General features: G+C 47.9%; 1 protein-coding gene across 15 annotated transcripts in view; it reads right to left on the bottom strand.

Moving 5' to 3' along the window:
- Cacna1d (calcium voltage-gated channel subunit alpha1 D) overlaps positions 1-13545 on the bottom strand; it is a 424715-nt gene that overhangs the window by 33761 nt on the left and 377409 nt on the right. For 9 of the 15 annotated variants that reach the window (XM_050158046.1, XM_050158045.1, XM_050158057.1 and 6 more), the window contains 5 exons: positions 7233-7277; positions 6699-6827; positions 3835-3900; positions 1506-1597; positions 222-381 (listed from right to left, as the gene is read on the bottom strand). In XM_050158046.1, the coding sequence (XP_050014003.1) occupies positions 222-381; positions 1506-1597; positions 3835-3900; positions 6699-6827; positions 7233-7277 (492 nt within the window). The remainder of the gene's footprint in view (positions 1-221; positions 382-1505; positions 1598-3834; positions 3901-6698; positions 6828-7232; positions 7278-13545) is intronic. The other 6 variants (XM_050158048.1, XM_050158054.1, XM_050158052.1 and 3 more) reach the window with 1 other exon arrangement.

The following is a 13545-nucleotide window of genomic DNA, read 5'->3' as shown; positions in this document are numbered from 1 at the left end:
GAAAGGAAAGAGCAGCCTTCAGTAGCAAGGTGGGCTGGAAATTACGCCCAGCCCATCAGTGAGCTGTGACATGGGCCAGATTAAGCAAGACTTGCCACCTGCCTGGTGGGGTCGAGAGCCTACCAACTGTTTCAAAGCATGACAAGGCAGCACTACTGGTCTGAACCCCAAATGCCACAGTGGTTCTGAAAATGGAAACCGAGGTTCCCGAGGCTGCTTACCAGGAACGCGCAGAGCATGTAAAAGCTGATGAAGTAGACGATGGCGAAGTTGCTCCCGCAAGTGTATTCCTCTCCGGGGTTGTAATCTGAGTCCGGGTCACATAGTTTCCCTGGGAGGCAGGCAAGCATGATCTCCTGCCAGGCTTCCCCTGTGGCACACCTGTTTAAATGAAGGGAAAGGGTTTTAATTGGGAAAACGATGTGCTAACCATTTGGGAAGAAAATTCTTGTGTAAAATATATGTAAAGTGTAGTAATGCTGTTTGGATTAGTGACAGTCTGGAAGCCCCACTTTCAGATATAACTTAGTAACTAGAGGCCCTGGTGTAATATGATTTATAAATGTGTCTGATGCAATTCCTTATATAAATGGATGTTCATTCTCTCCTCTCTCTTCCTCAAACATTCCTATTGCAATGATTTAATGACTAGTCCTGACTGATTTTATTGAAAGGGAAGAGTTTGAAACCACCCAAGTTATCAATGAGTCTTTACAGTTGCTGGAGCCATCAGACAATGCTTCTTGGTTTCTGGAAAGTTCTCTCAGTGTGAGGAGGGTTGCTTGCAAAGTTAGTTAGCTGGGGCTAAAGCTAATCCCATAAAGTGTGACGTTGTACATCTTAAGATGCTGTAATTGGCTTTGCAGAATGTCCCCGTGTTTCTCTGCATTTCTGCTTTCCTGGCTGTGTTCTGGAACACTCTTCACGCACAGGTATCTGGCCTACAGTGTTTTTTTTTTTTTTCTGGTGGTCTAAGTATCAGCTACAATCTGAATGGCACCCAACAGTTTTAACAATGCAAGGGAAATACCAGTTCTGTTTAAGAAGCCAAAATTGGGGCCGGGGAGAAAGGTCAGTCGGTAAACAGTGTTTGCTGTCCAAGCCTGATGACCCGAGCTCAACCCTCAGAACTCATGACAGGTTAAAGGAGAAGACTGACTCTGACCTCCAAACGCACACAGTGCCATGCCCACTCATGAACACTGATCCTATTCATACATACACGTGAAATAATAGTAACATGTTAAAAAGATACAAAACAGCTGATCACAGAAGAACATACAATCCCAGCATTTTGAGAGGTGGAGGCAGGAGTACTGTCATGAGTTTGAGGCCAGCCCTGACTACAGACTGAGACCCTATTTCAAAACAGACAAAGTAACTAACGAATATAGAACAACAGCAACAACAAAGCAAAAGTCTACCAAGAGCCAGCAGAGGAGCAAACATCACCGGTCGCTCAGAATTCTAGGAGGACCACCCTCCACCCTCGCAGACCCCGTCACCTGAAGAGCAGCAGCACTGCCTGGGGGAACGTCTGGAAGTTGTTGTTCCGATTGATCTGGTTGTTATCTCTCATGGCAACTTTCCCAAACATCTAGACAAGGAAGTTATTAAGGGAGGAAAAAAAATCAGATTTCTGTCATTATTACAGTTTGGATCTTGAATGTTCTCCCAAAGTTCATGTGATTAGCAGCTTTGTCCCTAAGGGTAGCATTGTTGAGAGGTATAACTTTAAGAGGTGGGGCCTAGTGGGAGGTTCTCAGGTTGCTGGGGGTGTGCCTTCACAGGAGAATGTGGGAAGATGAAGTCTCTCTGAGCCTGTGCAGTGATGCATTTCTACAATGGTGTCCTGCCTCGTCATGGGGCAAAGCAATGGGGCTAGTCGATCCTGGATTAGACCACCTAAACTGCAGGCCATAATAAACACTTTCTCTTTATAAGTTAATTATCTCCAATATTTCAGTATGGTCATGCAGTGCTGACTAACACAGTCATAGAAAAAGACTCGTGACTTTTAGAACTAATTCAGGACTCTCTTCGAACCCAGGCTTCCTTAGGACAACCTTCTGCACAGATCTGCTGGGCACAGCATGTGCCATGCACCAGGTTGGACATTCGAAATACACTGTCTCAGAGAGGCACACTGTCACCCCGCAGGAGTCTCTGCCCTGAGGAGAATACAAGGGTGATCAAGCAGTGGCAAACAGCCACAGTGAGTGCTGGAACCTGACCCAACCTCGCAGGGAACAGGGAACAGAGAAGGGGCTCATTTCTCCAGTACTAGGCAGACAGGACAGGAAGACCCCAGAGGGAGCAGTCCATAAGCCTAGAATTGACGGAGAAGCAGCAGTCAGTTAAGTGAGAAAGACAAGAGTTCTCCAGATAGAGGGAACATCTCCTGGAAGGAGCACCATGTCCTGAGGAGGGAAGAGGAGTAGAAAAGAGGTAAGACAAAGGGAATGGGGTGAAGCCTTGAGGACTTGCCCTCCCCGGGCTGGGTGTAGCACAAATAACTAAAAACCCAGAGACAGATCTTAGGGTTCAACCTGAAGATCAGAAAAGCAAAGCAGCCAGCCACTGGCTCTTCTTCAACCTCAGTCTGAAATGGTGATCCTGCGTCCATGAATCCTCAGAACGAGACTGTGCTGAGATCTCTCCTTTTATCTTATATTCTTCTCTAGTGCTGGGATCAAAGGCGTGCACCATCGCAGCCCTGCCTCTATGGCTCACTAGTGTGGCTACTGGGATTAAAGGTGTGTGCCACCACTGCCCGGTCTGTACGGCTGACCAGTGTGCCTGTTTTACTCTGATCTTCAGGCAAGCTTTATTAAAATACAAATGGAACATCACTACAAGCGGGGCCTTGTGGGCTCCGCCTGCCCAGCAAAGCTTCCCCACTGGAACGAGGAGCAGACCGGCATGGCAGAAGGTCTCGGGTGCTGGCAGATGCCTGCTATGAGAATCAGGAGCTAGGTGAGCAATGAAGCTCCCAGAGCCCTGAGCTACCTCTCATCACCACACCCAGCAGCAGCAGCAGCAGCAGCAGCACATGCTAGTCCATTACAGGGCCTCTGGTGTGATGGTGGCTCTTTCCTGGAACTCCCAATAAAATTCCTACAAGTACTTCTATGCCTCCAGGATAATAAATAAATAAAATACAGTATCACTCTGTGCTGGAATATGTCACTTCTCCCAGGTGCACCTCTTTGCAGCCAGAATTCTACCAATGTAGGTCATTTGCCTCCGACTCAGGGTACTCAGAGCTGTCTGTTGTCCTCCAACTACCCCAGGGTGTTAGGACCCAGCTATCAGTGAGGACCCCAAACCTTTCCCAACCCTGGAGCATGCGCTTCAGTCTCTCAGCCTAAGGGCCTGGGTCCACGCCCAGCTTTAGTCCTAACCATAGCGTCTGGGTGTGTGTGAGAATGCCCGTGTGATTACCAGGGTAGAGCATGTGATCGCCAACTGACAATTGGGGCGTCTCCTTCCCCACCGGGGCATCTATGGCCATCTGCAGCTCCGATCGACCACAGGTCTCCATGTCTATCTCATTCTCCTAAGACAGGAGTGCAGGTGTGGTCGGGGAGGAGGGCTAGCACAACAGGCTCTCGCTGCATCTCGAGATGCACCCTTCTGTGTCTGGTTTCCTCTGGCAGCAGCTCCATCTTGGGAGTTCAATCCCACCCAAGGGGCCATAACGTTCTCGCTCCTTATCTCCTCAGGAGCCACGGCATTTGGCCTGAAAACATCGAGTTCTGTCTTTCTACGTTACCTGGCCTAGGTACAGACCTGAGGGGTTCTGCGAGGGGAAGGCAGCTGCTGCCCACTCACCTGCATGCCAATGACGGCGTAGATGAAGAACAACATGGCAATGAGCAGGGCAACGTACGGGAGTGCCTGGGAGAGACAAGACCCGCATGAGGCTAGCCCCGCGTGAGTGCTTCAGCTCTGGAGACCCCCACACCCGCACGCCTAGACGTCCACAGTGTCACAGGCAGGGTGTGCGCTCCAAGCTCAGTATCGCCCTGTGCTAACCTGAACCGTTTTCCATATAGACACACAGTTCTCGGGGGGGGGGGGGGTTTGAAGCGTACCCTGCATCCTTCATAAAACCGTAATTGACCGAATCATTCCGAAATATCAGATTCCCCAATTGCTTCCATTTCTTCTGTATCTCGGGTGGGGGCTGGGGAGCGGTTGTAGAGGAGTCGAGAAACATCTTTATGCAAAATCACCTGGGTTCTGGGTTTTCTTAGAGTAGGAGCATAGGAGTGGAATTGCTGAGTCAGAGGGTCAAAAACAATTTCTGAACGCAAAACGCTTTAAAATGCAATAGTGAGACGTTTTATGGAAATATTTTACATTCAAAGAGATTACAAGTTTTGCTAGACTTCACAGTTAATACACCTTGAGGTCCCTTGGTCCTTAATCCTGCTGTATACTCAACCTGCTTGTCTGTAACAAGGAATCATCCTTACTCGCCTCAGATTTTTTGTATAATCAGCTTTTATAACCTAAAATAATCCAAAACTATGATGAGTTATGTATTCTTCTAGAGCCCTGACCAAAAAAAGCAGTGTGTGTATATTATAGTAATAAATACTGAAAACAGAAAATAGGTTGAAAACAATCTTATGCAACAAAATCTGCCATAAACATTGGAATCAGGACACGGATAAACTTGATGATGGTGCATTTGCAGTATTGAGTGCTCTGGAGTCTGGTGCAAATAACTCATTCTCTTGTAAAACTCTGCTTAAGATTTCTGCAAAATACCCTTTATTACTTCTGCATGTGATGCTTTCTAGGTTGCTCGATACAGAGCAAAGCCCTTTCTTAGGGAAAGTCAGGCATCAGTCAGTCTTAAGGATGACAAGACAAGGGGACAGATGAGTTATATACAATAGACAGATGACACACAAGCCAGCCACCACAGCTCCAGACAGACTGAAGACAGGGAGAAATGTGGAACTTTCAAACATGGGGTCATTCTTGGTCAAATCACAAGGGGATCTGCTGAGCTTTCTTTTTCTAACTGCAACTTGGGTATGTTTTGGCTGTCTTTAAAACTGACCGCTGAACCAGATATTTGCCCAAAAAGAGCTACCAAGTCAAGGGCTGGGCCCAGGATGAAAAGAAGCTAGCTGAGTGGTAACAAACACAGGCTCTTTTTATTTAAAAGTACCCCAACAGGTCTGTGTGCCTGGCCAGACCTCAGTCCTGTCGCCCATGTTTCCATCGCTACACATGACAAACGCACCCATGTGTATGTATGGTGTGCCTCTAGGCTGCCTGGGCTGCGGGGCTTAATTCCAAGCACATGTGATTCGAGCAGCCCTTTCTCACCTAGGACAGTATGAGAAAGCAGACAGGCCACCTACAGGCTACTGGCTCTGGGACTTGCAGCCTGGTCCAATGCTACAGCACCATACCAACAGGGGGGCTGATGACTGGCATCCCGCAGGGCTAGTCTCTCCACAAAAGCTCTCTGCATTTTCTTCCGAGGCATCTAAATGTTTGAGGACTGTGCTAGCGTAGTGTTTCAAGGCAAATGACTACCTGGCTTCTTTATCTACTTTTTTTTTTTTACTTTAATAATTTCTTCAAGAAACAGGATTGTTTTACATGAACACATTCCATTATTCTAGTAGTCCATCTCAAATAAACAAACAAATAAAGAAATACGTATTACTCAGGATTTTTAAATGGTTATCTCAAAGGTGGTGAGGGGCAAACTTGAATTTTTTTCTTTATGTAACTTCACTGGTTCACATGAGCCTTTAAGCCATGAAGGAAACACAGCTAATGAAGCAGAGAAGGCGCATGGCTCACTCCGTAGCATCTATGCATGTGCACGGGTTCCCTACATGGCTGCACCTTTTCCCACAAATCGACATCAATTCCTCGCCTCAGCTGACTCTGGCCAGAAGAGTGGGATGTCTACAGCAGGGCACCGGAAAGTTCTGCTTAGGAACTGACTAGAATTGAAGGAAGGAGTCCTAGGTGTCAAATAAGGCCCAGTGGATACCTAAGTGAACTGAACTCGAATTCTATCAAGCACCCTACGGTAACCAGGTTTAAAGTAGAGAATCCATCTAAGTTAGAGAGAGGCTATGTGATGGTTTGAATGCGAATGATCCACATAAACTCTGTCTCTTGTCTCTGTCTATCTCAGCCCTTCTCTCTCAGCCTATAATTTGCAGATTAGATGTGAACTCTCAGCTACTTCTCCAGCACCCATTCCTGCCAGCCGGCTGCCATGCTCCCTGCCAAGCGGATCATGGATTCACCCTCTGACACTGCAAACAAGCCCCAATTAAATGCCTTATTCTATAAGTTTCCTTGGTCATGACGTTTCATCGTGGTGCGATAACAGTGACTATGACAAGGCGACCAGGCTTTAGGGGATGTGTAGCGCCTTCCCTCTCTCAGACACAACTATTGCTGAACATTCTGGGCAATCAGACATTCCAAAGACTTCCGTTCCCTTCCTTCTGGGAACTGTAGCGGTTCTCTGAGTTTCTGCTCTCAGTTCCTACTTGGTTCATCCGAGGCAGTGCTGCATGGTACCCCACAGTCACCACTGACACGGTGGTCCCTCAGAAGGCGTTGGGGGGTCTTCCAGGGCAGACGACAATCCCTGACTTACATATGCCCTCCGAGGACAGAAAGGGGAGACCTGGCAGGGCTCTTACCTGAAAGGACTTAATGAAAGTCCACAGCAGTGTCCGGATGCCTTCCCCCCTGCTGAGAAGCTTCACCAGGCGCATCACTCGGAAAAGACGGAAAAAGGTGATGGAGATTCTATTGCTCTCTTCAGAGTTCTGAAGGGTTATCATGGAGAGGTCAAACCCAGTGGAAAGTAGAACATGCAACACTTTGAGAAAACAGCAACAGACGCGGAGGTGACAGAGTAAGAACTGGAGGTGTGTTTCTAGGACCTTTTCACCTCAGAAAGCATGGTATGAAGGGAAAGTCACATGCTAACAACACAGGGGTTGGGGGAAAACTGCATCCACACAGCACATGCATGTCCACGTGTTCTACTGTGTTAGAGGAGAACGCTGGGCTGCTCAAGAGTACTGGACACTGATGAGGAATGCAAGCCACTGCAGACACTGTTCTGGAAGGACAATCATGGAGAATACAGAACACCAGTGGAGAACTCAACACGGTCAAATAAACTAAAGGCGAAGGCCCAGCCCCTGGGGACCAGTCACTGATCTTACCCCAGGTGTAGCAGTTGGGAGAGGGACACTGTCACTTTCAGTTGGCTTTAAGAAATCAAAGATTGAAACGCATTAATGAAGGGGGAGGAAGCAATGGCTCAGGAAACATTACCCCCCTTTCACCAGTGTGTAGTTAATGTCTTTGGTCAACACAGCTGCTCCTTCTCTGAGAAAACACCAGTCCCTCATTCTGGAACTGGACAGTCACTGACAGGAGCAGACACACTACGCTAGTCTACTTTCCTCCAGGGGTTGATGTGTCAGGTGACTGACTGGTCAAAGACTGTGGTACAGACCTTAACGGTCTCTAAAGACAGGTTCAGAGACAGCTCTGCTTCTGTGGCTCAGTCAAAGGAGCTGACCTCTTGCAGCAGCCCCCCCGAATGCCTCTAGCCATGGGGAAAAGCGTGGCTCTGCCTGTGGTCCCCACACTTAAGCACTCCATGCACTCCACTGGATCAGTGCCTCTGCTGAAGGGCTGGAAGGCCTGGTCTGTGTACAGGGCAGAGGCAGGCTTCTCTCCAGCCACCTGCACTGCTTTGCCGGAAGTTCAGCCTGGCCCCAGCCAGGCAAGCACAGAGTCTTCAGGACTCTGGAAGGACATCATGAGGCTGGCTTGCCTGAGCCTCAACAGCTCTGCCTCCCCCAGATTCGACTGTGTGCCTGGTACCCTGGACCTAGGAGCACACCAAGGATTGGTGTTCTTTTGTTCTCTCACCCTCACAGAGGGCTGAGCCCTTCCTCACCACTCTAGTGCTCACCATAGTACCTTCGGGGAATTGCTCAAGAAAATACAAAGATGCTGGAGGCCAGCCTTCCCCACCAGGAAGCATCTTTAAATAATAATAGCAATAATGAAGGAAGGAGACAGCTTCCTGTCTCTCCTGCCCTCCCCCATCACTTCCACTGAAGTAGTGGGTCTTCCTGGATAATGGAAAGGCTGTTGGAGGTTCCCAGCCCAGGCTTTCTGTGGCAGCACACAGTAAAACTACACAGGGAGGTAGGTGGGCACGCTGCTAGATGGGTCCTCCCCTGGAGACATGGGGAAGAAAGGCTTGGTTTTTATACTGATTTCTGAGCCCAAAGAGAAGAATTTTATGGACTTAAGAGGTAAATGGGTTCAGCTATGTCAGCCATGCCTGTAACTCAGCAGAGACTCTGGACCAGGAACAGGTCCTGATCACCAGAAAGGGCTCTAATCCACCTGGATGGATGCTCAGGACAGGAGCTCTGCCATAGGCATGTTAGAACTTAGGGTCCATCAATTTTGTTTATATCTATTATCGCCTCACCCCAGAAGTAGCAATATATCCTTAAAAGGATGAGGTGTGTGTGTGTGTGTGTGTGTGTGTATTAGACAGTGAGCAGGGTCTCATTATGAAGCGTGGGCTGGCCTCAAACTCTGACTCCCCCTGTCTCTACCTTCGAAGTTCTGGGGTTATAGGTGTGAGCCACTATGCCTAACTTAGATCATGGGGATTTGTGTTATTGTTTGCTTTTTAATTTAAGACTGTAACACACACAGGAATTAGTTTCCCAGTACTCTTGTCCCCCACAACGCTCTCCCTAAGGGCTGTGGAGAGGAGGGCCACCTGACCAGGTAGCTGGACAGTGCACATGTGTGTGAGCATCTGTGTAGCTATGTGTCTATGTACACCTCCATTTGTCTATGCTCAGAAGACTGGAGGGGGCAGGGCACAGCCCTCTACAGCTATGTGACCGAAATCCTGGTAACATATGCGGGATGTACAGCAGCAGAGCCAGCCACTCTTCCTGGCTATCCGTTATCCTTGCTCCTCTGCGTTACTCCGTGGCAGGCCATTTATGATCCTCTTTCTTTGGGCTGATAAAAGTTGGCTGAATCGACTTTGGAAATGTGTATCTTTTTAAGTGTATCTGAAAGATGACAATCATCAGTCATTAAATTTAAATTCAAACTCCACCTCCTACATACTGGGATCACAGGTGCGGATCACAGTATCTAGTCAACTTTTATTGATGTTGTTGTTGTTTCATGGAGAGGAGAGGAGACAGCATCTGTCAGGAGACAAAGCAGTGGACCATGCAACACAGGAACAAAAGAACAAAGCACTTCAGGCTGCATGCACCCCCAGAGTGGCCTGAGACATCATCGCCCCTGCTGCCACACACTGTAGGGCGGGAAGAACTGCTATCAGGGAGGATGTATCTGACATCAGTGGGGGACCATGCAAATTGACACAATGTCTTCCAAACTGGAAGGGCCCTAGGATGGCTTTGCTCCATCTGCAGAGAGGGCAGCTGCTCTGATCCTGGGCTGCACTCTAAAGCCACCAACGCCCATGTGCCGCCCAAGCTATTTCCTAAATTGATCTGGGTTCTTCTACACTCCAGGAATTTTTAAAGCCACCAAGTTATTCTAATATGCTCTCAGAGTTGAGAATTTTGGTCCTTAGCCCATAGTGATGCTGGGCCAAGTATTCAGCAGATAGCCCACTGCCACAGAGTAGTACAGAGAGTAGGGCCACTAGGAAAGCCCACTTGGGCTGTTACAGCTGAGCAAGCCTTTGGGATCTGATGAGGGAGCAGAATTTGGATGCAAGGGAATGAAACACCTCTTTCTTCTTTCCAAGGGATAGAGGAGGCACAGTGGGAACCGAAAGGTAGAGGATGGACAAGGAGCATAAGTTACCTGGTACTATGCTCTACTTTTCAGTCACCCCTGGATAACACTAGAGCACCTGAAGCAGGGAAAGACTTGCTCTCCACATGCCTTTCTTATCAAGAACGGCCTCAAGGACCTGGACGATCCATGTTCAATAGAATTTCATTGTCACCTAAAGGTTTGGAATGGACAACTTCAGTAGCTTCTGCTATTGCAAGGTCACGTTCCTCAGCCTGGTCCCCAACTACCATATGGGGTTGAAAGCCAAACTGTTGTGTCTCATTCTGACAACAAGCTGAATGAAACGGTGGGGACAGTGTCCAAGCTGGGCGCTTGACAAGGCTCTGAGAGTGAGCCCCTGTCGGGTTTTTCTACGTTCTTTGATAAACACAAAGCAGCCAGTTTCTAAGCAAGACCACTCTCTCCCAGGCAACAGTGGGATGAAAAAAGTCTGACTGTCAGCAACACCCATCCCTGGGCCAGGAAAAATGTTGCTTGATTGTTTTAGAACTCAAAGAACAAACAGGCATTGGCAAGAAAGCAAAGTAAGTCCGTTAGTGTCATCCAACATTTCAGCAGCGTGGTGACATCACAACCAAAGGTGAAGGGGACAGGTCCAGGAAAGCCATCACACCATGAGCAAACGGGGGTGGAGCATGGAGGGAACAGAAGGACGGAAAGGACTGGTGAGCATGCAAACAGGACAATGCAAAGGGCCATCAAAAATTTCTGTTGTCAATCAAGCGAGAGTTCTTATTTTCCAGGCCAGAATATTCGTTCCGGAAGGCTGTGCTAGCAAATCACAGAGCCAATATGACTTGACCAAGCAAGCCTGAGCCCAGGCCTTGGTCAGGGACAAGGACATACGGGAGCAGAAACAGTTAAAATGACCATGGATGATCCTTAGCAAGTCCTGTGACACTCAGCAAAACACCAAAGGTGGGAAGCAGAAATGAAGTATACAGTCTCTAGAAGCATTTTTGCTTAACGACTTCACCGTATATATGATTATATATACTTGCCGCTACAATTTTCTAAAAATAAAACCAACATGAAAATCAATTAGGCAACAGAAAAGGAAGATCAACAGAGTCTGGGGGAGAGAGCATAGCAGGTTAAACATCACAAAACATGATGCTAATGACAGCTCAGACCAGCCAACAATGGACCAAGGGTATCCATGCTCAGTTGACTCCGACATCAGGACAAGGCCACTGGGGATGTGACATGCGTTGCTCTCCTGGGGAACTGTATGTGTGTGTGTGGAGGGAGGGTGTAGGAATAAACATCCCCATCCTAAAATATCTGTAACGTCAGAGAATAAGAATGCACTTTTTAAAAAAAATTGTTGATTTTTCCCACCTAGCTCTAGCCTACAAGTGGTAGATGCCCAGTAAAAGTGGTGTTGAAGATGGGATAAATGAGCAGGGAGCATGACCTTTGTATCAAGGGACAGTAGAGGGACACAGATCTCTGTAGGTAACCCAGAGTATGAAGCTGCCAAGGCCAAGGCTAAGGAGTGTTTGGTCTCAGAATACAGCTAGCCAGGGAAATTCACTGACTACCAGCAGGTTTGGGAACTGGTAATATTCCCCAATGTGAGTCTTCAACAAGAACTGGACATCATAAAAGAGGCCTTGCACAGACACGTAACGTAAAGTGCTAACTGGACACTTACACGTGGACCTTCCCCATCCACAGAGACACAGGACCGCCCTGAGACACTGACAGGCAGGGCCAAGCCAGAGTTGAAGAGCAGGGCCAGCACCCAGCCCAGGAAGCAGGTGTTGCCTCAGAGTGTGCCAAGTTACACTAGCTAGTCAGCAGGTAGGCAGCATGAGACAGCTGGGTGTCTAGCTAATGAACAAGCCTCAGCTACATCCTGGTACCCAGAAAATATTGTTTATGACCTCTGGTTCACCGCACCTAAAGTCTGCTAGAATGACGACAGTTTAGGTGTGTTAACATCTGTCATAGGTTGTTTCTGACCCATGGTAAGTTCTTTGAACACAGCACAGATCCTTCAAATGCCCTGAGATGATTAAGGCAGTCAGATGTCACGCCACACGGCAATCAAGGCAGGGTCCTGCTGTCCTTTCAGCAACAACTGATTCTTTTACACCCAACTGACATTTACATATCATGCATGGAAATTTTATAGCTGCCTACAGAATATGTCTTGTAAAATAGTCTAGGCTTAAGGAGTTTGGGGTACGTGTACTCAGGCCAGGCCTGGCAAAATGCCATCTTAGTAGTATCTTGGCGTGGCATGGTATGGATTTTGGTGTGAGGGGGCTTACATCATACTCTGGTGGCCATGGTAATGTCTTACAGTCTATTTTACACAGTATACAGGAATACTGCATGAATAACAGTGCATCTTCATAACCCATTATTTAAGAAGTATTTTCATAAATATTTACACAATTTTATTCCCAGTAGATATACCCACTCTGCTGGACCTATAATTGAGGAACTGAAGACTGAAGTAGGGCAGGAACTGATAGGGTGGTGGCTGTCCAACCATCCACACTGACTAAAGTCAGCCTTGCTGCACCAGTGGGCATCCAAGAATACCATTGTTCCATTTGGTACAGGCAGTCTGGGTACCAGGATGGACCTGACAATCCTCAGCCCTGCATACATCAGCCAGGAAGAGCTGAGCACTGGGGTGGCAGCAGGCAGCATTGGACTGGCAACACAGAGCAAAAGTCGACACCACACAATGGTACTTGCCCAAGCTCCGCTCACTGCCTTGCAGGACATGCACACTGACATGCGTCCTCTATAGGGCCCTTTGCTGCCTGCCCGTGCTGGGGGGTTGCTCCACCCAGTATGTATGTGCTCCCTTGTCAAGAAGAAACTGCGTGTAACAAAGAGGGCAGCGGCACTCTCTTGACACACACTGGCAACACTCTTTGAGGACTAAGGGGCACCAGCTAGACTCAGAACAGACCCAAGGCTAGGAGGAGAGTGGCAGCAACTACCTCAAAGCCAGGTGTGGCTAGAGGGGTCTCTTGTGCCATCACAGAACCATGTGGGCACAAGGCAGCACGCACTACCTACTCCATCCTGTAGCTGCAGACATTGGGATGCAAAGCAGTCAGGAGATCTGTTAAGGCTACCTATCTAGAGAGTGATGGCGCCCATGAGACTTGAGGACGATCTTTTAAAAGTAACCATTTTACCTCCAAAGTGGCAATCCTGTGCTTTTATCTCCATTTCTTTAGGGGAACGGATGGAGACAGGGCAAGGGATGGGAGACTACAAATTGACTTTCATCGTTCAAAATGAATTAGTGCCTGCAATTTTTATGGGCATGGGGATTCACGGGCGGGCCTTCTAGTCTCTTCTATGCCAGAATTAATGAAAACAATCACGTTAAGGACACAAAGTCTGCTACTTACATTCACTTCAGTTATAGCAATATCAACGACGCTACCAACAACAATTAAGGCATCAAAAGTGTTCCATGCATCAGTGAAATAGTGCTGTTAGGCAAGCATTCAGAAGCCACAGAGGACAGGAAGCACAACAGGAAAAAAGAAGAAAAGGACAGCGTTAACAATATGCCACTTGACTACTTGAAAAATTGCCCCAAGACAAACACATCATCGATACGTCACTTCGGATGGATTTTGACAGAGCAGATGGAACAACCGGAGACAC

The sequence above is a fragment of the Alexandromys fortis genome, unplaced genomic scaffold, assembly GCF_014885135.2.
Source record: "Alexandromys fortis isolate MF-2015 unplaced genomic scaffold, M_Fortis_MF-2015_v1.1 scaffold_106, whole genome shotgun sequence".
In the NCBI taxonomy this organism is placed as follows: domain Eukaryota; kingdom Metazoa; phylum Chordata; class Mammalia; order Rodentia; family Cricetidae; genus Alexandromys; species Alexandromys fortis.
Note: the sequence above shows the minus strand (reverse complement) of the source record. Positions and strands in the feature narration are given on the sequence as shown.